Genomic DNA, 24,637 nt, shown 5'->3' on the forward strand with positions numbered 1-24,637 from the left:
TTGTTTCATACAGAGTACATAAAATAAATACGTCTAAATATTTAAATTACTTAGATGTATCCGACAGCACTGCAGAAATTTTAAAATGAAGTGATCTCCTGAAGCTTTTATCTGCATTGAAGCTTACAAAATTTTGTTTTCTTCTAGTTTCTTGAGCTAAATACTAAAAAATATTGCTTTAAAAATACTTAAGCAGCCTTAAATTTAGCTTCAGGTGTGACACAACCATCTGGAAAGGGCGTAAATTGATGGGAGAAATGAGCATGTCTTTTGCTCCTGATAAGATCCTCAAAATATTGGGAGTTACAGTAGACTAAGCCCCTCTGTGGTCCTGTAAAATGTCTAGTCTGCTCCTGTGTTTTGTTGCAGCTGAACCAGTGCTGAAAGGACACACTTACAGGGTCAGGCGCTAAATAGTGTTTGGAGGTGTTTTGCTACTTCAGTAGGAGAAAAGGCTGCTCACTCATCTCAGTGCAGCACCAGAACTGAGAGAGGCTTACCTCTGCGAAATTCCATGTCAGGATCACATAATGGTCCCACCTGCTGACTCTTCTTTCTTTGGCCATTTGATTGTTTCTGTGTTGATTCCGATAGGGTCACGCATTCATTAATCATCAGAAAAATAGTCTCTCTTGTAGCCGACGTTGTACTTGTGCGTGCCATGCTTAATTAGCATATGTAAACAAACTTTGTGTGACACCTTCTATCGCTTGAAACAACGGGTATCAACTAGCATCATAGGGCATTATCGCCACCTATTGTAAGGAGTGTGAATGGACTCTGTTGATATTTTTTGCAGTCAAAGACCCATGACCCACTTTAGTGTCCAGACACGCTAGTGGAGAAAGACCGGTCTGTCATCTGCTTCTCCTGTCTGACTTCTGTTCAAGAATAGCTGCAGGCGTTTTGCGCTTAGTCCTAAAGTTCAGAAGTTCTATTACTCATCATAACCTCCTTCCTTCATTCTCCTTCTTTCTCCGGGTTATCCGTCATTCTTCTTAGTCATTAGTTGTCTCAGGCATTATGCCTCCAAACCATTTTATTGTAGGTTTGGCTTTCTAGTGTTTATGTCCTCCCGTAAAAAGAAGCTTTGCTCCTGTTTCAAGTGATTGGAAGCCAGCATTTTCTTAAATTAAGTTCCTCAAATTCCCTGCTGAAGAGTAGCCTCCCCACAGTATGCTTCTGCTACTACCATGTTTCACAGTGGCATTGTGTAGCACTTTTTATTAAATCCAAAAAGGTTCATTTTGATCTCAATTGACCAGAGAACCTTATGCAAGTTTTCTGTACCGTCTGTACCAAATTTGAATTAGACTTCTCATGGCTTCAATTTGAAAAAAAAAAATGGCTAAAAAATTGCTTTTTATAAGGGCCAGATTTGTTTTCCATTGAGCACACTCTCCTCATATAATAAGCAAAGCTCAAACATCAATTGCATCTCCCGTCTGACCTCATTCACAGAAGGCTACAGGCGTTTTTCTTTGCTCCAAAAGTTATATCACTCGTCACTGACCTCCTTCCTTCCTTTCCTCCTTTCACAGGATTATCCCCCATTCTTTTCAGTCATTCTTTGTGGCCAACTTGTACCAACAACATGTGAAGGCATTGCATTGAGAATAGCACCCTCACCCCCTCCCTCCCCAGCAGCCACCTACCTACTCCATTAAATACGCACTCACTTGATGGGAGATTTGTAGCCAATATCCTGATTTGCATTACAGAAGGTAAGGAAGTGGTGTGGCTTGTTAAGGCGCCGGCATGCTATTGATCGAAGTCCACACTGTACTGAATGTAATAAGAGAAGGTTGGCAGGGATGGGAGACAAACAGGAAGCGGATCTTAGTGCATTAATTTGGATAAATATAGTATTTTTTTTTTAACTGGAAATTAGAAAAAGACAAATTGTGCAAGTAGGTGTGCTTTCTTTGCCTGTACACAGCTGATCAAACAAATCGATAGGGTCTGCAATAAAAGAGCCGTGTCCTCTAACACTTCCACATAAGCCAAAGTCACAGCACCTCACCCTGCATCACTTACCCTGCTGAACTGAAGGCTGCCATTAAATATGAACCGCGCATCACTCAGCCCTCTGCCGCGGTGTGCAGCCGCATGAAGGGGAAAAGAGCACAGCCCGATGATTCACCTGCTAGGTACTGAAGCCGTTCCCTGACGCTGCGCTCAGACAAGGTCTTACAAGCAGGATCGGGTCGGTTGCACTTCTCCGAAATGCACGCAGATTGCAGGAATAAAAAGGCGCTTCACAACCGCGTGGAGGAATGTAAATTAAAATTAGCCTCTTCCTTTGTCTTACCTGGTGAGTAGATAAACAACCGCAGGGGCTAAATTTGTCACACAAGAGTAACAACAATAACAACAACACAAAATGTTTGCATGTTTTGCATCTTATCAAAATCAGTGCCGCCGAGTTAATGTGTGTGTCTTGTTTTATATAAAGAAGCTATACGCCGCTTCGGATTCACAGACCTTGAGTGCAGTGAAAATAGATTCTCGTCTTCAGCCTCAGGGCACCTAAACGTGTCTTTTCAGATTTGGTGATGGCTAGGTCTATGATCATTGAAGCGCTTCAAATTACATCAGGATGAAAAGGGGAAGGAGGTACATGGGAAATGAAAAAAGAAAGAAAATGATATTCATTCTTCCCCCTTATCTACCTTTTACATCAGTGCTTGCAGATAGGGCTTAGAATAGGTAATGAGCTCAAGTCCCATCCTCCACGTCCTCTGTAGGTAAAGCCAAGAGTCGTGTCTGTCATCCATGAGGTGCGGCGTCTTATAGAAAATCGGTTTAATCCTTACACTGCAAAACGTTTTTTTGTCTTCTCATATCAGCTTGGAGAGCTGCGATTCATCATCAGCTGGTGTGTAAAACTGAAACCCGACGTCCTGAGTTCAAGTTCTGAACTTTTGAAGAGGTCAATATATCATTGCGTGGTGAGACAACGGTACAAACACACACCGGCAGGCGCACGCATTCAAAAACAGCCCCGTCAATCACAGATGCAAACACATGGTGGGACTTACGCAGACATGGCAGGCCAAGGTCGGACAGGGGTCAGCAGGTCAGCAGTGTTTGAAGGGAAAGAGGGGTTTTAGGTTTAACAGCACCCATCGCCATATGAACACATGACAGGAAGTCTAAGAGGCTATTAAATCGCTTGCTTTTATGGGTGTAATAATCCCTGTCCTCTGCCAGAGAGTCCAGCTGAGCATCCAGATTAGGCAGGAGGTCTAACCAGAAGCATGCTGTCAGCTAATGCCAGGAAGCTCTCAAAGCCCAACAGGACTGCAGACATCACTTCATGTCGCAGTCAAAGCAACTGTTTGCTCCGGAGCTTAACATCATGTGCACTGATGTTTTATTTTAAAGAGTTTTATCTCATGTTTACTGTTGCGTTTGGAAGCTAAGAGATGTGACGGTAGCATGGTCCTGGTGAAGCGATTCATGCTGATGAGATAAATGAACCGAACCCAGTGTGATTCAGGTCGTTTTTACCATTTTGAGATATTTTCAAATCACTTTTTATGCCTGTGGTTCAAAATAAGAGCCCAGATGTGTAATTCTCTTCTCTTATTAAATCTTGAAATTTAGCCTTTTGACAAAACGGTTAGTATTTAAAACTTTTTTTTTGTATTTATTATTAATTGCACCTGCCTCTTTAGATTTTTTCTGCTTTTTTGTCATTATTTATTGCATCTGTTTTAGATGAAGCCACATTTCTGAAAAAGTGACCACAAAAACGGCCAGTGCTCTGCATTATATAACAGGTATTATATAAAGTGTTGCATCCTTACATGCTAATGAAAAGCTTAGTTGGCACTTTTGTACACACTATTTCCCTAATCACATTAAATTAATTTGCCTGTGAATTAAAAAAATACTAAAAATCTCTAAAAAGCTCATGGGACTAGAAGAAGAATCTGTGGCGTAAACCTCATCAGTGAAAGCATCTGCTAACATCTGCCTTGTGTCAAGATGTCACAGTGCATCTCACAGCAGGCGATATCCAAGTCAGCTCAGAGATAAATTGAAGATGCAAGTGGGACTTGCACAATATTAGGGTGTTGGTTACCTCGTCATGGTGGAACAGAGTCTATGAGAAGGTGCAGACCGTTGCAGACATTTTCATGCCTTGGAACTTTTTCACGTTTTGTAACTTTACAACTAAGGATTTCATAGAGATTTAAGGTGATAAACCAACACATGTAGATGCTTTAACATTTTTACAAATCTAAATCTGGAAAATTTTCTGTTTGTCTGTGCAAAGAAGTGACTCCTGAGTCACTTCTTTGCACCTTTTACTGCAAATACAATTGCAGGCTCAGCTTCTTTTTTCCATTTTGCAAACTGTAAAATGATTGACTCATAGTTGTCCTAACAGAAGATTCTTCCACATAAGCTGTGGATGTTTGCAGCTCCTCCAGTGTCACCATAAGTCGTTTGGCTGCTTCTCTGATGGCTGTGTTTTGGGAGGTTTGCAGTTGTGCCTTTCTTTCTAGCCAGCTGCGTTGTGGTTAGAGGTGATTAGAGGTGTCAGAATAAAGAGAGTTCAATGTAAATGCAATCCACACTTTGATTTTTATTTGTTAAAAATTCTAAATCATGTATCGTTTACTTGCAAATTACATTTATTCATGACTATGTGTTGGTCTATCAAAAATAATAAAAATAAAAACATACATTTATTGCTATAAAGTGACAAAATGTGGAAACTATGAATTCTGTTGAGGGGTTTTTGTATATAATCATCTCTTTTTTCTCTCTCTGTTTATTAAGGAAGTTCAGAACTAATATTCAAATTCAAACAAATCTGACTTCATCGCTGTAAGCCCACATACAGACGGAGCCGGGTAACCGCAGAGGTCTCAAAGCAGTCAGTCGTAAACCCCAAAATTCAGATAGGACCTCAAACCCCCCACATTGAGCAGCAATTGGAGAAAGCATTTAAAGGAATGTACCCTGTTTACTATTGACATTGCAACAATTACCCAAGCATATGTGTGTGTAATTAGATAAGGCAGCCAGTTGTTCTCTAATGCGGCAAATCAAATTAACTAAAGATGCCACATTGATTTCTTTGTGTTGCCTAAATTATTCATCTTCACTTGCAGTGAACCAGTCAGCCAGCCACCAGAGAGCTTTTTTAACTCCACTGCACCACTACACGCTCGCTGCCCGCATTCAATGATTGTGTTGCGAAATCTCTCCAAGTACCTTTTGCAAGAAATTTTCATATTTTATTTAACAAATCAGCTAATTTAACTCTCTGGGCGAAAACGGGTTTGCCATGTTATGGAAAGTACAGAAAATCCCATCAATGGCGGCAGCTCTGACCTCCATTACCGCTGTCGTATTTGTGTGCGAGAAGGAGGGGGAGGGAAGCGACGCTGATGTAAGAATTCATGAAGCGCTCAGGCTGCAGACAACCTCATCTCAAGCTGCTCCATTGACATCCTGTTCCCTGGCATGTTGCGCTTAGGGAGATCAATATGACCTTACCTCCACCGCACGCTCCTTTGAAACTTAATTACTGATATTCAGCTACAAAGTCATCATAGTCTGGCTGTCAATATTCATTGGGGATCATTACGGTCCTAATAAAAGAGGTTATTTACGGGCTGCTCTGCTGACACCAGCCCAGGTCCAGGAATCCAGCTCCAGCCATCTCAATTTGCTTTGCCTCCCTCTCTCTCTCCCTCTCCCAGAAGCACTGACCTGAAAAATAAAAATTGACAGCAGAGAAACAAACAGGAGGAGGAGAGGACGGAGGGTGAATTCGTCGGGCTTGTCTTTTAATTCTCTTAGCTGTGTTTGGAGGTTTTTCCAATCTGATCCAAATAAAACATTTTTAAAAAAAGGAAAAAAGTAACCATATCCCAAAATCCCTAACTAAATTTTGACTTTGGTTACCATCAACGTTGCACTCCAACCCACTATGGAATATTTCATAACATTGAAAAAAAAAAAATGGGGGGCAGATTCTTGCTTTTCATTCCTCAAGCAGCCGGGTATTGTGTTTTTCAAGGCCATTCAGTTATGATTCACGCTCCTCCACGGAAAGCAATTTAATCCACAGCAAAAGCAATATACAGTACTGCCGAGGTCCCAATCCTGACATTGTACGCCAACAAAGAGCTGTGTGATTGTTGGAGTTTGCTATATGTTAATTCATTCGATAAATCAATAGCTTCACTGTAATTGAAGTAGTTTGCTGTTTGATGCAACATGTTGAAAAGTGAGAGGCGGAACAGTGAACCCTGTGGATCAAATGAAGTACTGCATCCTCCTCTAGAACTACACACACACATCCACGCACAAACACATGCATGCTAAAACACACTCACACACACACGCACGCAAGCATGACTGCACACTTCCCTTTAGTGTCTTGATTAATATGGTCTACCTTACATCAGTGCACTGGATGCCAGTATACACTGCAATGCCTTCCGTGAGCAATTAGCAGAGAGGCTCCACCAGCATTGGATTATCCACAACAAAATGCCTCCTGACGCGCGCCCTAAAGCCTGCTGACTTATTCATATGCATTTACTTTTAAAAGCCTCTGGCCTGCTTTTAGAGGCTGGGCTGCCGCAGAATTGAAATAAGATCAACATCTGGGAGGAAAAAGAGATGGGAGATGAGACATGCAGCCTTAATAGGTCTGCAAAGAGGTAGCTGAAAGGAAAGGGAGAGGAGAAGGTTTGGAAATGATATTGGTGTCAGTTCCTCCTGCAGCAAAGACACCTGGACGAGAGTTTAACTGCATTTGGTTAAAAAGCGGGGTTTCGCTTTTCAGTTTAGAAAGTTCTCCACTTGTTGCCACAATTATGGCAGATTTGTCAAAATATAGGCTCTGACTCAGTGATATGTTTTAAGAATGATTATTTGCATTTTGTCCCTCTAGCCCTGAATATCATTACTAATTAAATCCACTGTCAGAATCTCATTTTTCTGTGTGCTTCATCTCTTTCTTGTCTCCAGGGACCCCAACAAACCAGTTCCTCAAGACACCAAGTTTATCCACACCAAGGCCAACCGCTTCGAAGAGGTGGCCTGGTCCAAGTACAATCCCCAGGACCAGCTCTATCTGCACATCGGCCTGAAGCCGCGCGTGCGTGACCACTACCGGGCCACCAAAGTGGCCTTCTGGAAACACTTAGTGCCCCATCTCTACAACCTCCATGAACTGTTCCACTACACCTCTACCACCACCAAAGTGCCACCGCCGGAGACCACGCCGAAAAGCGTTTCCACCAAAAGGCCCAACGGGAAGAACTGGCCCTTCAATACCAAGCGCCCCCCCATGTCACCCGCCTACAACAGCGAGGATAAGGATTCTTGGAGCGAAGACGAGGAGACGGGGCCTCTTGTGGTCGACAACCCGAGGGACTATTCCACAGAGCTCAGCGTCACCATCGCGGTGGGAGCCTCGCTGCTGTTCCTCAACGTCCTGGCTTTCGCGGCCCTCTATTACCGCAAGGACAAGCGGCGGCAGGACTCCGGCCACGGGCAGCCCAGCCCGCAGCGCCAGACCACCGCCAACGACATCGGTCACCACGCGCCCGAGGAGGAGATCATGTCCTTGCAGATGAACCAGACGCACCACGAGTGCGAGGCGGGGAACAGCAACGAAGGGGCGCTGCGCCTGGCCTCGTTGCCCGACTACACGCTCACGCTGCGCCGCTCCCCGGACGACATCCCGCTCATGACGCCCAACACCATCACCATGATTCCCAACTCCCTGGTGGGCATGCCCAACCTCCATCCGTACAACACCTTCACAACTGGCTTCAACTCCACCGGCCTGCCGCACTCCCACTCTACCACCCGCGTATAGCTTTAAGGAGGAGGCAAGGCGGGGGGCGGCCAGCGCAGGCGGGAGAGAAGGAAGTGGTGGTGGGTTGGCGGAGGAGGAGCAGGAGGATGAACGAACTGAGGAGAGGATTGTGTTTTATAAATATCACAGGCAGGGGAAGGGCTGCGTGGGGGCGGGGAAGGGCAGGAGTGGGATTAAAACGTGCAGAGATTTAACTAGACTTTTACTATGACGAGAGCAGCCGAGAGCTCTCTGTGGATGTCAAGTTGTGCAGAGCTGCCAAAATCAAACTGCTTTCCTTCTCCAGGAAGAGGAGGAGGTGGTCTTTCTGCAGTGTTTTTTTTTTTGTTTGTTTTTGTTTTTTTTTTTCTAAAATTAATCATTTTAAAAGCCTTTTTAAGCAGACTGAGGAGATATCAACACATTTTTTCTTGAATTCAGAAGAACAAAAACACAAAAAAAAATCAAAGAGAAGTGCTTTTCATTTCCCCATCCCTTCCTCCTGCGGGAGACATCTAGAATGACGGCCTCCGCATCAATATTTGCGAATATTTTTAATTGCTTCTTTGTTTTCTTTTTACGTTTCAATGCCTTACTGAGCTCTTTCTTTTCTGTCATTATTTCTCCTCCCTGAGACAATTCAGCACGGAGTTGTGTTACAAAAGCAAGATAAGACTCAGAGATGAGAGACTCTGAATCCAGGATGGGAATCTAGAGGATATGCAGATGTAGAGATTTTAAAACCCATTTTGGGCGACTCTTTTTTTTTTTTTTCTTTCTTTTTTTTCCATTGTTGTTGTTGTGGTTATGTTTTGTTTACTTCTCTGGTGCATACCAACACAACAGCCACACAGACAGTGTTATCCTTTTTTTTTTTAAACTAGAAATGACTTGTGTGAGACTGTTTCTTGCCAAGACATGAGAAGGCAGAGATGAATACTACGTTACTGTGATTGTTTTAAAGAAGAAGAAAAAAGTGCATCTTTTACAGCCAATTTTATTTGTTGAGCTATCTAATTTTATGGTCACAAGGTGGTGCACGTGCAAATGCTGCTGTGTGTGGTGTGTGTTTGAAATGCATGTGAAAATGATTTTGTATTTGCAGCGTGTAAGAGTGATCATGAGGTTGTGATAAAGAAAGAGAAACAATGTTGTAACTTGCAAATGCAAGAGTTCTTAGGGTGGGTGTGTGCGTGTGTGTGTGAGTTGTTTGTATACGTGTGTGTAAGTATGTGTGAGAGAGAGAGAGAGACAGAGTGTGTGTTCGTGCACCAGTTTTATTTTACTGTTCTGTTTGTTTTGCATCTTACTGTAGGTGTGGGGAGGGAGCAGGGGCTTCTGGGAAGTGTAGGAAACGAGTACTTTCTCACGTTGCTGATTTTGGTTCAACACCAGTAGAGTTTTCTGCTGCATCTCTGGGTGTCTGTCTTCGCAACATAGCACTTTTGTTGTTTTAAAAGTTCTATATGTCTAATTTTTTGCTTAATGAATACAAAATAAATATATTATTTTATGTCTAAGAGAGAAAAAAAAATCGCTAAAGAATCAACTGAACTAACAGACATGATTCCATCGACTTTGTAAGAGTTCCTCTTCAACGGCAGACAGAGGCCTGTTTGCACTGACTAAACCTGCATCAGTGCACACTTGTATTTCTTTGAATATATATATAAATATGGGCATACATACATATATGTATAGGGCTTCTATGGAGATATCACCCCCCCGTTTACGAAACCACTAAAATGACAGTTCAGACGGATACGGCCTGGCGTAAAGAACTCCCGTGTAAAGTTGTTGCCATTTGAAACATACCAAGCCCAAAACCATTCAAGGTGTCTTTGTAAGAGCTCTATATGTATATGTATGTATAAAATATTTAATATTTATTTATGTATACCAGATGCATACATGCTGATTGTGCCATGTGCCAAATTAAACTGTAAAAAAATGAAGAATATAAAGTTTCACTAAACTTTTTCCTTTCTTGATCATACTTCCTTTCTTTTTGTGACTTATTTCCCATTTTTAATGAGTTAAGGAGCGATCCTTCTGGCAAACTGTGAACCCCCCGACCCCTGAAAGGCCTTCCTTTTTGCCTCCCTTCTTCCTCTCTGCTGCTCCTTCTCCCACTCTCTCCCTTTCTCTTGCTGAAGCCTTGGCAACTAAAAACACAGGCTAACAGCTTGGGCCCTATCTGTGTGCATGACTCCAGATTTTTACTGTAATTCACGCAAAGTAGTGCTGCAGCAGTGGGAGATTGTGAAAAGATTGCCTTGATGCGCTCACACGGCATCCTATTATATGTTAATCTCGAGGAGAAAACTGGAGTTATTGATTCTACGAACAAAACTGACAATTTTCATTTGGTGTCGCCGTGCAGCCTAGGTTCTCTACGAAGTGCGCTAATGCTACCCGACTAGTGATGCTAGATCAACTTTGGAGTTTTGGTACCGTGGAACTCAACATATTTATGAAGTAGGCCATTACGGCTCCCCTTGGTATTTAATGATTGGGAACGCAGCAGAGCGAGAAGTGCAGTCTGGTCAGCTCATCAGTGATGTTGCCGGTAGCAGAGAGGAAGAAAGAAAAGCGGGGGGGGGGGTCTATTTGAGGAAAATCGTTTGGATATTGATACGACTCATCGCAGTTTTGCTCATTTTGCCTTATATGAAGTTCACTTCCGGATTTTTGCGCCGACGTACAAAGCGAGAAAACCTACTTTTATGTACAGGATCATTTACGAAAATCTCCATGAAGTATACAAGCAATCTAATTACAACAATCCTGCCATAGATTTAAACCCAAACAGTTTAAATAAAATAAAGACTTTTCAATACCTCAGCTTTCAGCAACGTTGTGTTTTATTGAAATGCAGCACATATACACTGCTCAAAAAAATAAAGGGAACACTTTAACATTTAAGTGAACACTGAAGTGTTCCCTTTATTTTTTTTGAGCAGTATACATTTATTGCGAATGATTTAGTCGCACGTGCCAACTTGGCAGCGTTCATCTAGCTGTCAAGATACCCAACCCAGAAATTCACGTGTAAAAAACAAATAAGTTGATAAGAAAAAGAGCAAAAGAAAAGAAGACGGCAAGAGCATCTTGAACATTTGGCCACTGTAAATGGATTAGTGTGACTCTATGCTTGCTTCCATCAATATATTCACCTTTTAAATAGGTCATATCATTGCCAAAACCTGTAGAGGACATTGTAGGTCACCGTACATTTGTAGACTAACTGCCTGTTTTTATTCTTATATTTATGGTCTCAGTGCTTAAAATATATTACAGGCACCATAAATTAAAGATGCAAGAATCTTTTTTCAACTCACAGTTTATATCTTTAGATTATTTTTTGGAAATATTATGATGGATCAGTTTTTCATTTCGTTTTCTTTCTTTTTTTTTTTGATAAAATGATCCAGGAAAGAAACTCATTACAACACCTGTTTCTACAGTTCCATCAAACACTTCAGTACATTTCAGGTTTTATTAACTTTAGCCTTTAACTGGTGTTTCATGAAAAAGGTGGCCATAAACAAAGCTCCAAATATATGCTGCTTTTTAGGACCGTGCTTCAAGGATTTATGAGTCGCTAACAAGCTGCCGTTTATAATCCCAGCCATTACTGATTGATTATGTGATAGGTGCAGACAATCTGCTGATGAGACTGACTAACTCTGGGTGAAAGCTCCAGAAATCTTTACAGTCTGGGTACCGTGCATCGTGCCTCCTGTCAGCTTTTATTTCCGCTCTCATTTTTATGAATGAACATTTTACGACACAGAATGTGAAATAAAGTGGACTCTTTAGATGTGGGAGTAGGTTGACTTCCACTGATTTGAGCACACACAGGCATCACCTTGCAAAATGTTCATACCACTTTGCCCCTGAATTGCTGTGACCAATTATAAATTAGATTGAACATGTTAATATGCTTTGATCTTAACAATGTTGCTCTGACTTTCTGTTTAGGAGCATGGTCCTGTTTTCCACTAAATTTGAGCAGCGCCTCTGTCCCAATGGGAAAAAAGCACCAGCAGAGCTTACCAGTGTTAAGTACCATGTTACAGCTCTAGAAAAAAAAATAAGAGCCCAGTGCACTGAAAACCAGATGGTTATTCCACCAAATATTGAATTCTGAACTCTTCCTGTGTTAAAACATTAGTATTGTTGTTTCTAAATGAATATGAACTTGTTTTCTTTGCGTTTTTTGAGGTCTGAAAGCACTGCATCTTTTTTTGTTATTTTGACTATTTCTCGTTTTCTCCAAATAAATACCAAGCTTTTGCTTGGAATTTTGGAGACATGCTGTCAGCAGCTCATAGAATAAAAGAACAATATTAATTTTATTCAAACACAAAAAGTAAAATCAGAGAAACTGAACATCTTAAATGTCTTTTTTCCAGAGCTGTATGTGCAAAAAGCTTCTGCTCTTGTTTACTGTGTATCCTACGTGGCTAATAGAGCAAATTGCTTTTTTTTTTGCGTTCATATCCCATTTTATTTTGGACCAAGTGCAAACATATGCCACATTTTGTAGATTCTGATTCTGAAACAATTTTGAAAATTCTGTTTTCGGTTCCCTTACTATTAACTTTCTGCTAGCATAGCATATCATGTGAAATCTCAATGAAATTATTGATTTTTGAGAGTAAGTTAAAATAAAATGTGAAACAAAACTGTGAATGCGGTTAAAATTGGGCAGTAAATGTTAGAGAGAACTTTCAAATAAAAATAAAAAAAAAACATATCATGGAAGGTTGCCATGATATTTCCAATCTAGCTTTAAAGCAGGGCACATGTAACAGAGTGCTGGCAGGGGTTCACACGATGGCATCTGGGGCAACGTTTTGGATACATTTCCCTACGAAGAGCCACATAATTACACAAAACCACTGGGGGGTGTGGGGGGGAGAAACGCTACGAAAACTCCAGCGAGACGAGACGAGGTCCGACTCGTCCTTTCACGACACCGGGACGTTGAGCTAAATCAGCCCAAACGTCAGGTGACACGACCCACCGACAGGAGGAAAACGAGCAGGACTCATTTCAGAGCAGTCAAGATCTGTTTGCAGTTCATTGAGTTGTGCGTCCACGAAGTGACATCATCATTCACGAGCTCGGGAAACCCCGACGGGGTTTGTGACTGCCCCGACAGCGGCGAAGACAAACGCATTCCAGGAAATGGATGTGCCAAATTACACGGCGGCACCCGCTGGGAGAAGAGCTGCAGGTGTGGCTGTGGGTTTTCTTGCTGCGTGTATGTGTGAAGTTATCGAGAATTTTATTTTTCACTGCAGAGAACGTGTTGTTAAGTATATTTCCTGTCACCTTTTCTCCCCCTTGCCTCCATTGCTTTCCTTTTGTGTCTCATTCGCCTTCGTTTTCTGTCTCAGGCAAACAGGAGCATCTGCCTTTAATTTAAACTTTCTTAGTTCCCTAAATGCAAACTTCTCGCTAATTTGGTTTCATTATCTTGAGTTAACATGTCTCTGTGGACAAAGAGGTTAATAAACAGCCATCATTAAAAAGCAAGTCACTAAACGATAGCTTGTTCGTTTTAAGTGTAGTTCCCTGCCCAGTGAGAAATAGCACTAATTTGAACTTTGGAGCTATAGGTAGACCTCATTTAGGCATTGCTCTAATCTAATGCACTTATAGAAAAGTAAAACATGAGTTGTGCAGCAAGAATTGAAAACACAAAGACAGGACACACATTGTTTGTTATCCTGTCAGATAGGAAATCACAGGACTGGTGACCAAAGAGCTGTGAATCTTGAGACAGACTGGAGCTGATTTCTTGTTTTTATTCATATTACTCAGTCACATCTAACACAAGTGTACATTTTGACTTCTAATGAACATCTTAAATCAATTTTAGGCCTGTAATTCCTCCAGACCTTTGGCAGAAAACGCCAAAGGAATGGCGAGAATATGGTGATGGCAGCATCGTGCTGGACGAAGCTGGACTTTCTGTTGGTCAACCGTAAAAGCATCCTCACAAAACTCATTGAGGTTATAAAGTGACAAAATATGAAATGGTTCAAAACGTATTAATACTTGTGTGAGGGTAATAGCATATTCCATTTTTTATTCAAATGCAAGCATTTTACCAAACATTTCTGTTTGGTAACGTCGCTGCAATCTGCATACATCTGGAGGAAATAAAACATAACCTTCAGGTCAACGAGTTTAGCATCTGGATTCTTTCAGGGCTGTTGCAAAAACAAACACGCCTTCATTTTTCCTTGTCCTGCTGAAACAAATAAGGTCTCCCCTGAAAAACACTTAATCTGGATGGCAGCATATGCTGCTCTAAAACCTGAATATATCATTTAGGATTAATTGTGCCTCCACAGATGTGCAAGCTTCTCGTTCTGCGTTCACTAATGCACCCTGTGCCATCGCCAATGCCGGCTTTTGAACTCCGCCCTGTCATAAGTGAGCTTTCGTCACGAGAAGGCCATAGTGATCCACGCGGCAGAGTTCTGTATGTTTTTCGTGCAGTCCTATTATTTAGTGCAAATTCTCACCACTATCCTCATGAAACAATCTGCTGTAGATGCTTGAATGAATGTAAGTGAGTAAGTGCGTACCCCTTTTTCCAGAGCTAGGCCTAAACGCCTGCTTTCCTGAAAGTGTTTCTAGATGATATTCAGTGAAATGTTGGTTTCAGAGTGTTTGAAATGAAATATTTCAAATGTAGGGGCTAGTGTAATTTTCTGTGCGCTATTGTTTTTATTGCATCAACAATTTCCCACATTTAAATGGAAATTCTGTTTTTTTTTTGTTGTTTTTTTTTACTACCTGAAACTACTTTTCTTAAGGCCAAATGCAATGAAATCCTATTGCGATTAAACTGACTTTTAAAAAAAGACACCAGTGACGTGGAATTGGTGATATATTTTTTAATGGGTCACATCTGAGAGGCTCTCTAAAAGATTTAGCTTTTTTGCAGGTTTTTGGACACTGGAGTACATTAGAATTTGCCGGAAGGGTTAAATCTTTGTATTTCCTCGTGGTCTTTAAACAGATAAAATATAGTTACTTCATAAAAGTAAAGCAAAAAACCTTTCACGACTTGGTTGTTTAAATGCAGCTTTGCGTGCAACAAACTGAGGTGGCATTGCAAAAATGGAAAAAGGACCAAATGTATTGTGCAGTTGAGCAGTAAAAAGAGGCCAGTTTGGCTTTTACAGAAGTCCAATAAACAGGAGTAGTCACCATAGTCCATCTCATACAAGCATTCCCACCTGCCCTGGGCCTAAAGCTGCTTGTCGACTACATAATGATCTGCCCTCTATAAGATAGATGGCCTCAAGATTCCACTGAGGCTGCCGAGACTAAAGCCTGCATGCTGCCGGTGCGTTAAGGAGGTAAAGACAGCAGGCAACAAAACGTGTTTTATCTCCAGTGTCGCGCGTTGGAATATGCGGGCAGCATGAAATGCAGCTTGATGGCCGATTTCTCTTACCGTCTGTTCCAATTCTGGGAGCAGGATGGGGAAAAGACACTTCATAGTCAAAATCTCCAGGATCAAATTCCGTTTTTCGTTCACAGCGTTACGTGGTCTGACTGTGGGTTGTTTTTTTTGTTATTTTTTTTTTTTGCAAAGTCGCTCCATCTTTCAGTTGCATCAGCTGGAGTTCACCATCAGATGGCAGTCCACTAATGCCTCTCTCAGATGTGTGTTGCCGTTGCATCGGTTGCGTCAGCCGACCTTTAGTGTCAGAACCTGGTAGCGCAGGCGGCTCCAATAGAGACTGGAGAGGATGTCAAAAAAAAATGTTTTTTTGTTGTTTTTTTTTATCTTTGAGATTGCATTACAAATACTTTCAGTGACACCAATGTGATCTGGTGTGCTAATCCAAGCTACCAGGCATTTCACACATCTTTCACATCAAATACGTCAAGGATTTAACTTAAATATCGGAGCTTCGTTTAAAAAAAAAAAATAAGGTACTTTTTTTCTCATAAAGAATGGAAAACGGCCTTTGAAGTTAAGCCTCTTTTACCCTCAGAGGCAATAAACCAACGTTTTTCCAGTGAAGATCTAAATGTTAACCCTGCTTAGCTAATTTTAAACATTTTAAGTTGCGTGATATATTTATGGTACATTCTCTTTCCCAGAGCCAGATACGGCTCGGTTTATAACAGACAGTTGGCCTAATAAAAACGCAAAACGTTTTTAATATCTAAGCCATTCCTTCTCTTTAGAAGACTGGATGTATTGGCTGCACATATTTTCAGATCATTAAGCTAACTTTCAAATCAGACAATGATGGTTAAAGTCAACATAAAATGCAGTTTCATGTTTCCATTCTCAAGAAAGCTATCCAAACCAGCATTAACAAGCTAAACGTAACATGTGACGGGGAACAGGGTCTAATATTATGTGCAGAATTGTTTCAATTCAGGAGGGATTTTGAACAGCATGCTATAGCATCTCAATTATTTGAGTCTGGGCTTTAACTAGGCCACAGCAAAACCTTCACTGGGATGTTCAGACCTGGATTTTTTTTTCCTGTAGCCCAAATGTTCTTATATAAGGTCACCAAATGAAAGCCAGCTGTTCTCCTTTAACACTTTTTTTGGTTATAGTAGAATTCAGTGTTGCAAAAATAAAAACAAGCGATCCAAAACATAAATAAACAGGCCCAAACATCACATTACATTACAAAGAATCCAGTTTCATGGTAAGGTTGTAGATGATTGACATGCATAAATTAATCCATATAGAAAAGAAAGCTTTAACATATTAGGACACGAAAACCACGGCGACGACACGTCTGTTTCCAACCTCTCTCCCGTGATTCTTACATGCTCCGAGCATTTTCACAGCTGTAAAGATGCCCCGAGACCCCCCTGTGTGACTGACAGCTTCCCAGCTTGCTTCTTTTCAACACTTTCTGTCTCTGGCCCTCTGGGTAGCTCGTGGCATTTGCTAAAACTATGCTCACTGTCACTTCCATTCGCATATCCACGTCTCAAAGCCTTTAACCCGCCTTTCTGTTTCTTCATTTGATGTATAAATTAGGGATAAAGCCTTATGCTTTCCCCCCATTTTTAAAATAAATAAATTAAACTGCTATGTTGAAGTTCATAAGCATATTTTTCTCTTCTTTGCTTCAGTTTTAGTTATGATTTCCAAGTAAACTGAGCTGAAAGAGGAAGGACGAAGCGGAGTCGAGTAATACCCCAGTCGGCAATGATGTAATGGCTCATTTAAAGTCCAGAAGACTGGATGACTCACATTCCTTGGGAATGAACTCCTTTGAAAATAATTGTGCTGGTTTCCTGTTGCGTACAATGGGACAGCGGCCAGAGAAAATAACAGGAAATTACTTGACTATATGTTGGGATTTGGATTTACGTAAGCGGAGCAGGAAAAAATCCAAACAAACGATAAAAATGTCTTCCTCTGAAACGGGTAGTTCCTCCTGCGCTGACGGCCACTGAGGGCATTTCTTGAACAGAAACTGATATGTGTAGAGACTTTTAGTAGAGAGAAAGGCTTGTTTTTATTGGCAAAATTACGTTTTGTCATCGTTACAGAAGCTCTCTAGGTGAAATCAAAGGCTTAAACTTAGTCATAATAGCGGCAGAGATGTTTCTGGCCATGAAAAATAATATTCAAAGGTTGATTTAGGTGTTTGTGAAAAACTCAACTTTTTACCTTTATTTCACCAGAAAAATCCCACTGAGGTTAAAAATGTCTTACAAGAGAATCCTGGTTCAGGACATTGTGTCTTACCGTTAGAAAGGTGCGATGCTTATTATGCCTGAAATCCTCAAAGTAAAACATTTCTTCTTTAGCAATGCTTTTACTCACCGTTGTTCTTTTGCCGTGTTTGGGAGTGTTTCATTCAGCTGCAGAAAGTTGTTGTGAAAGCACAGCACTCATTTCAGGACGACTCTGCGATGAAAAATGTATGGAAAGCAGCTCATATGAATAAAGAAGTGTGGACTCGAATGACCAGGTTTTCAGACACCAACAATATATCAAACTGCGTCGACTCCCACAAATACCAAGACGCTCATGACGGGTCCTTGATTTTTATTTTTATCTTCTTGGAAAATGTATGCTTTTTTTTTTTATTCTGCTTTTACTTTATGCTGCTAGAGTTATGCAAGGAAATTATTGTGTGACCACTTTTCTATCATATCTTATGGTAGTGCAGTTATTAGCCCAAATGAAAACACAAACAACAGAAGTAAATTTGATGGGTTACGTGGGATGATGGTCCTCTAATATTGAATTTGATTTGACAGTTTCACTATAAATTAAAATATTTTATATTGTGTAAAATGTTAATGTAGGACGTAAAGGATTTATCAAGCGAACAATAATCTTCATTGCTTGATTTTTGTGTTAAATAGTTACAATCTGACGCTACAGACTTTACTTAAACTTTAGGTTGTTTACGGATACTTCAGTTATCTCTGACTGCTTTTAAGTTCAGCCAATCAAACTTACAGATTTATCCAATTTGATATTGAACCACTCTTCAATGTGGTAATGCCACAAATTAATTGTTGGTTAAACGCCTCATACAGCTTTGTGTTAGCTTTGTAGGACAGACATAAATTCTGCCTGTTTTTCTTGTTCTGTTTGTGGTTTCTTGTTCTTCTTCTTCTAGCCAAGTAAAAACCCAAGTTAGTAAAATAAATGGGAAAGAGTAAAAATCCTCTCTCTGCAGCAAAGTTTTTTTAAGCAGATGATTGGTAGTTGGATCCTGATCCTGACCCTGTGACAAAGTGAGCGGGATACTGATTACTTATATTTCACCCAATCAGCTTGAAACCACGGAGAGAAAGCAAATTAACAACTGTGTTATTATAATTATTGGGGGGTTTTAACGGTAAGACAGCAAAGGTGTAACATTTAGTTTGTAATAGTGTTGTTCTTCCTTGCTGTTTACATACTAGTGCCATAACTCTGTCTGACATGGGAATATATTCATGAAAGATTCGGAAAGATTCAGAGACTAAAGTTAGATGTCTGAGGGATTAAGGGCAAACAGTGAGATTGTTTTGCGCAATCACGGCCAAAAAAGTAGCTGTCCTACCACAGACTACAACAACATTAATCGCTTTAAAAGGGTTTCGCAGTGTTTGAGGGTTATCTGAACATTTCCCAAGACTTTTCTCTTCTTTCTGCATACAAAACAAAGTACAGCTGTGAGTGAACCGTAAGGGAGGCCTCGAGCAAACAGCTTGTTTGTTTTTCCTTCAGCACGAAACCAGCAGCCTGTGCAATTTACAAAATCGTGCCTTTAAATATTTCAAATTGATTACTGAAGTAGTTTGTTCCTCATTTAGTCTGATTCTAAACAAAGGCATGGCTGTTTTTTCAGCGTGTTAAAAATAATAGTGAATACATCAGCAAAATTACACGGCTGGATTCGAGTCGTGAGGGAAAATTTGTGCTATAAGTGGGAAGCGTTCGCAGCGCCCTTTTCTGTGTGTTTCCTTGACAACTGCAGGAAACACCTGCACACGGATGTCACATGCAAAAACACATCAACACTGTGACAGGCGCTACAAATGTGAGTAGTTTCACAATTTTCTGCCCTGAAACTTGAAAAAGATGTAAAGATACTCCTATGAAAGAGCTCTGGAATACTGTATGAACTGTATTATACTTTATTACACAGTATACCTATCTATGTGTAATGGTAGAATGTAAATAACTTGTATTTTTACAGTTTAAGACACTTTATCTCAGTAATATGTTAGATTATTATTGAGAAATATGTTGCATAGTAAGTGGATGGTTTTGGATTTATTTTTTTAATGCACACTAAAGAGTGAGTTTGCTTCCACTTAAGGAAAATGTATCGTTTTAACCGTTCAGTAGTTTGCACAAGCCAGCTAGCAGTCTTCAGCATTTAACCTTTGACAAAAAATGAGTAAAAACAGGCAACATCTTGATTTAAACTCTTTGTCAATCTAAACACCAGGATACAGTGTCAGTCTCAAATCTCACTGTTGGAGGAAAACATCCCTCATCAACATGCTGCCATCACCATGTTTTACTGTAAGAATAAAGTGGCTGGTCATCTCAGAGTTGTGCCATTTTCTGTCAGTAGATTGAGCAAAGCTTCCACGTAATGTGCTGGACTGAATCCGTAACCCAAAGTTGTTGTTGTCAAATCGACATTCCTGAATCCAGTCGGATACATCCGTATTTCACCAAGGGCTAAATTTAGTAGTTCTTTCCATGTAGCAGCTTTTGTTTTATTGTTGCAAAACATGCAACTAACACTGGTCCTTAAACTTGTTTCATTTTTTTTTGTCTGTAAAAATATCCTCCCTCTAATTCTGACATTGGTTTCATTTATCTTTTTATAGTTCCCCCGCTAGGGCCCAAACATTTCCTTGTAACTATGTTATGCGCAGTAGTAAACAGTTCACCCTGCTCTTTCTTCTTCTCGGGAGCTCGCATGGAATAACAAAGTGGTGATCTCAGTCCTTGATTCAGACGCAGTTATGTAACACCTAGTCTGAGTCCGACCATTCATTCCGTGTGTGTCGGGTTGTCTTGGCAGCGTGCGTGCGTGCGAGTGTGTGTGTGTGTGTGTGTGTGTGTGTGTGTGTGTGTGTGCGTGTGTGTGTGTGTGTGTGTGTGTGTGTGTGTGTGTGTGTGTGTGTGTGTGTGTGTGCGTGTGTGTGTGTGTGTGTGTGTGTGTGTGTTGGGCGATTTAGCAAACTAATTCCTCGGGAGTGCGTTGTTAGCCTGGACCAGTTGTGAAACTCACGGGGGAGAGGCGTTGCTCCACTCTCTCATCAAGCAGATGACAGAAGGCTACGTGCTCCGCATGCTGCTCTCATCTCGCCCATGATAGCTTCGCCGCACAGGCCATATCGCCGCTTCATTTACTCATTGTCTGATAATAACAAGCGTCTCCTTTTTGCCATACTCAATTACATCTTCATTATCCTCCTATTTAGCTTAAAATAAACCCGCATTGTATTTGGAGATTCTAAAAGTCTGTGTGACATTTATTGCCAGGCTATCTGAGCCTATAGGTGAGGGGCTATAGAGGGTGCAATATTTATTATGTCTTCATCTCTCAGGACCATTTACCGTCTCATCACAGCAACAATTCGTTTTAATTCACCAGCTAGAGGACTCTGAGCATTCATTACTCAGTCTGTCTGCCGTCTGAACAATGACGGGCTGACACACTGACCTCTCACTTTGGCGCAACTGTCAATCAAACACCCGTTTCATAGTAATGAGCGGATAAACAATGGGGAGGTGTTCCCCCAAGACAAACTGATATATTACATCTGATCTCATGAAAGAGCAATCTAATAAAAATCACGCAACATAATTAGCCGCTTGTTACTTTCCAAGTACGATGAAATGGCAGTGGATTAGCGCTGCAGCAGCGTCCCAGCTGGACCAAGCAGAGAGTTACTCTGGCTGTTCGTGCGCCGTACGGATTTCCGCATTTTGTCGTGTTAAAAACAGCCAACTTCAATATGTTTTAGTGGGATTGGTGCACACCTGTGAAGAACATAGAAAGAGGCAAATGATTTTCAACCATTTCTGCAAATGAACATGCAACAACAAAAAAAATGTTGGATGCAGTATCTCCAATGGTAATGCTTTTGGGCCGATTTAGATTGGATGGAGAGAATATATGAAAAATGTTCAAATCTTTACAGATGCTTCTTTGGGTCTGGGGTTTTACAGAGCAATTCAAACAGATGAATTTGCTTTGTTCCAAATCATTCGTTTGTACATTTTTATTTAGTTCAACCCCCCCCCCACTCTTCTTCTTTATACTGTATCTGTGAGCTGACCTGCTTTCCTGACTCTTTTAATGGAAAACATTACTACAACATGACACTAAATGCAGTTAGATATAAAACACATAAAGCAGAAGTGCAGATATAATTACACTAAAAACTATAACATGAAACTATAAAAGGACTGGTGACCCTGGACAGGTCACCAGTAGGTTTATGCAGAGATTAAATTATGCACAAGTTGCCATAATATTCTGTTTAGAGGACTTCTTAAGACGTGTGGCTGTACAGTAATAAATCTAATAAATGAGGCTGAATGCAACTACAAACCTCACCATCAGAGCCAAATATCATGTTCCTTCTACTTCACACTTGTGTTCGTGTTGGTCTACCACATGAAATCCAGTAAACGCAAACAGAGTTGGTGATTGTACCACAATAAGTCTGAAAAGTTCACGGGTATGAATACTTTCGCTAGGCCTCAACATTCAGAGCTACATCTTAAAGATGAAGAAAAGTGGAAAGTGGCAAATGTCTTTTTGTTTCACCTGTACTCCGCCGACACATTTCCTGCATCGTCGCAGTTCCTCAGCGTCAGTCTGAAAACAGGATGTGCTACTCTTTTGTCAGGGAAGTTCCATCGTGCCAGCTTTGTTACAATCCTGAGCAGCTGTGGCCTCAATCAGTCACTCTCCTTTTTACAATAACTGGAACAGACAACAAAGTAGAGGCAGGTTACTCCACGCTGCCTCTGTGCCCCCTTTTGTCGGAAAAACTCTCACTTTCCCTTTTGCTGTCTTTCTGTTCCCATTCTTCTCTTTTGCCTTTACAGGAACATCATACGTAAAGCTCTACTTTTTCTATTTTTTTTTTTTGCTCTACTGCAGCTATCTGCCCCATGCTCGTCCAGGTCAGTGGGGTTAAACAGAGGACTGGATTTCAAAACTGAATCTGGGGAACCAAATGTTCTTTAGTAAGACATGAAAAGACATGGGACGCCTTTGTACCCCGATATTCAGTCATAAAGTCGGCATACATACGCAGTCTATCCATTGTACTGTGTCTCCAGCTGTGCTTAAGATCATGTCAGTTTAGATGTGTGGGGATTTAGTGTTTCATAAAAGCATTCATATCCCTTAATGTCATTTCTCATCATTGACTGTCTTCATTTCCAAACAACACAAAGCCCATCCCTTCCTTCTTATTAGCCCCAAAAGCAGATTCTGTGTAATTACAAGACATCTTGCCAGATATTTTAAATTAATGACTTAGTTCCTCGTTCAGCCATCGTCTGAACAGATGTGGCAATCCCTCAACAGGCTAAAAATAATTTTGCCTCCAACAGCTGGAATACTCCGCGGATATCCTACATTATGAGATTCCAAGTAACGAGTGAAAAATCACACTTTACAACCGCAGCATCCATTGCACTCCTTTGGGTTTCTTTGACAACTGCAGGAAACACCTGCACGCAGATGTCACTCTCTGTGCCCGCGGTGTGCTTAAGTGAAATGACAGCAGAATATAAACACAGCCACAACCACAGTCTCCTTGTCGAGCCAGACTTTCAGCTGTGACTGTGGGCAGAGATGCTCCCTTTCTCCCAGCGTATTTTGTCAAATGGATATTTTATGTGGTTTTTAACAATGCTGAATTTAAGAAAAATCCTTTTTTGTTGTTTTATTGTTTCAGTAAAAAATGTATTGAAAGAGTAATTTCTGGTTAGAAAGAAATTAGGATCCATCACCATCTACTGCCACTTAAAATATCTAAATTGAAGCACAGATGTGTCACATTACGTATTCGTCATTAGAACAGCATTTGCAAATTGGCTTGGCCTTTTTTAAACCTTTAAACATTTAGCCATCAGAAGCCTTCAGAAAGAAGATTGCATCGGTTTATAATTCTGGTAAGTATTTTTAAAGAAGTTTTCAAAGAATTTGAAGCTGCAGCACATGTTCAGAGGGCACTCAGAACAACTACCATCAGGCCCCAGTCTGGCCATCCAAGCAGTTTCACTCTGAAAACTGGCTTCAAGGTGACACAAGTATCTAAAAACCCTAAAATGTCATCACAGGGCCTCCAGCAGGAACTGGCTACTGTAGATATGAAAGTGCTTGCCTGTGCATTCAGAAAGAGACTGCAAAAACATTCCTTTTATTGAGGACTTGAAACTAGAAAATCATTGCTCTATAAGAAAAAAAATAGGAAGTCAGACTGAAGTTTACCACAAAGAATACAAAGACTTCCAGATTCCTTCTCATTGGACAGCTGAGTCTAAAACTAAACTTTAATCGATAAATAAGCCATAAATGGCATTCAAGGAAAACGTCATACCAACTTTGAAACACAGAGGCGGTGGGATGTACACGATAAAATAAGGTTATATTAGGTTATTTAACGGAAGGTGCTTGAGATGATCTACAAAACAACAAATATACAAGAAAACCCACAAAGAACTGTGGGTTTTCAAAAGCCTAGAAAACAAAAGTCCTAGGCTTTTGTTTCTTAAAAGCCTAGGACTTTTAAGAAACAAAAAGTCCTAGGCAGTGTCAAAATGAAGATTTGTTTTTTATCTTAATAAGTTAAACTTTCTGAAAACTTCTCTTTGTATTTATTCACGCTATCTGTGTAGGACATATTTTGTTAAGTGATTTGAAACAAGTAAGTGCACCAGCACAAAAGGAAAAGTTCTCATATCAAATTACAGAAAGCTATTGAAAACGAGCGTAGTTTCTCACGATGCACGCTCTCCTCACATGGGGTCAAATGTAGCCTGTCTGAGCTACATTTGTGGTTTTCCGGAGTTACAGCAGAAGCGAAACTCGCAGCACAATCAGAACAAGGTTACAGGAAACCAGAAAAGCAAACATGAAGGTGAGGGGGGAGGAAACGTAGTGACACCAGCAACCGTCATTTTGCTTGTCTGAAATGCAAGAACTGAAGTTATAATGACTGACAACTTCACTGTCTATTTTTCTCAGCTCGTAGCTTCAAATCGGAAAACTGACGACACAAAAAAAAAGC

The 24,637-nt window shown here is 40.7% G+C and overlaps 1 protein-coding gene across 5 annotated transcripts in view; it reads left to right on the top strand.

Annotated features, from left to right (window-relative positions):
• nlgn3a (neuroligin 3a) overlaps positions 1-9,833 on the top strand; it is a 173,390-nt gene extending 163,557 nt beyond the window's left edge. For all 5 annotated transcript variants that reach the window (XM_081612000.1, XM_081612001.1, XM_081612002.1 and 2 more), the window contains one exon: positions 7,003-9,833. In XM_081612000.1, coding sequence (XP_081468126.1) covers positions 7,003-7,858 — 856 coding nt within the window. In that variant the 3' untranslated portion in view covers positions 7,859-9,833. The remainder of the gene's footprint in view (positions 1-7,002) is intronic.
• Positions 9,834-24,637: the final 14,804 nt, after the last annotated feature.

This window comes from Poecilia reticulata, chromosome 10 (assembly GCF_904066995.2).
Source record: "Poecilia reticulata chromosome 10, P_reticulata-male-v2, whole genome shotgun sequence".
In the NCBI taxonomy this organism is placed as follows: Eukaryota; Metazoa; Chordata; class Actinopteri; order Cyprinodontiformes; family Poeciliidae; genus Poecilia; species Poecilia reticulata.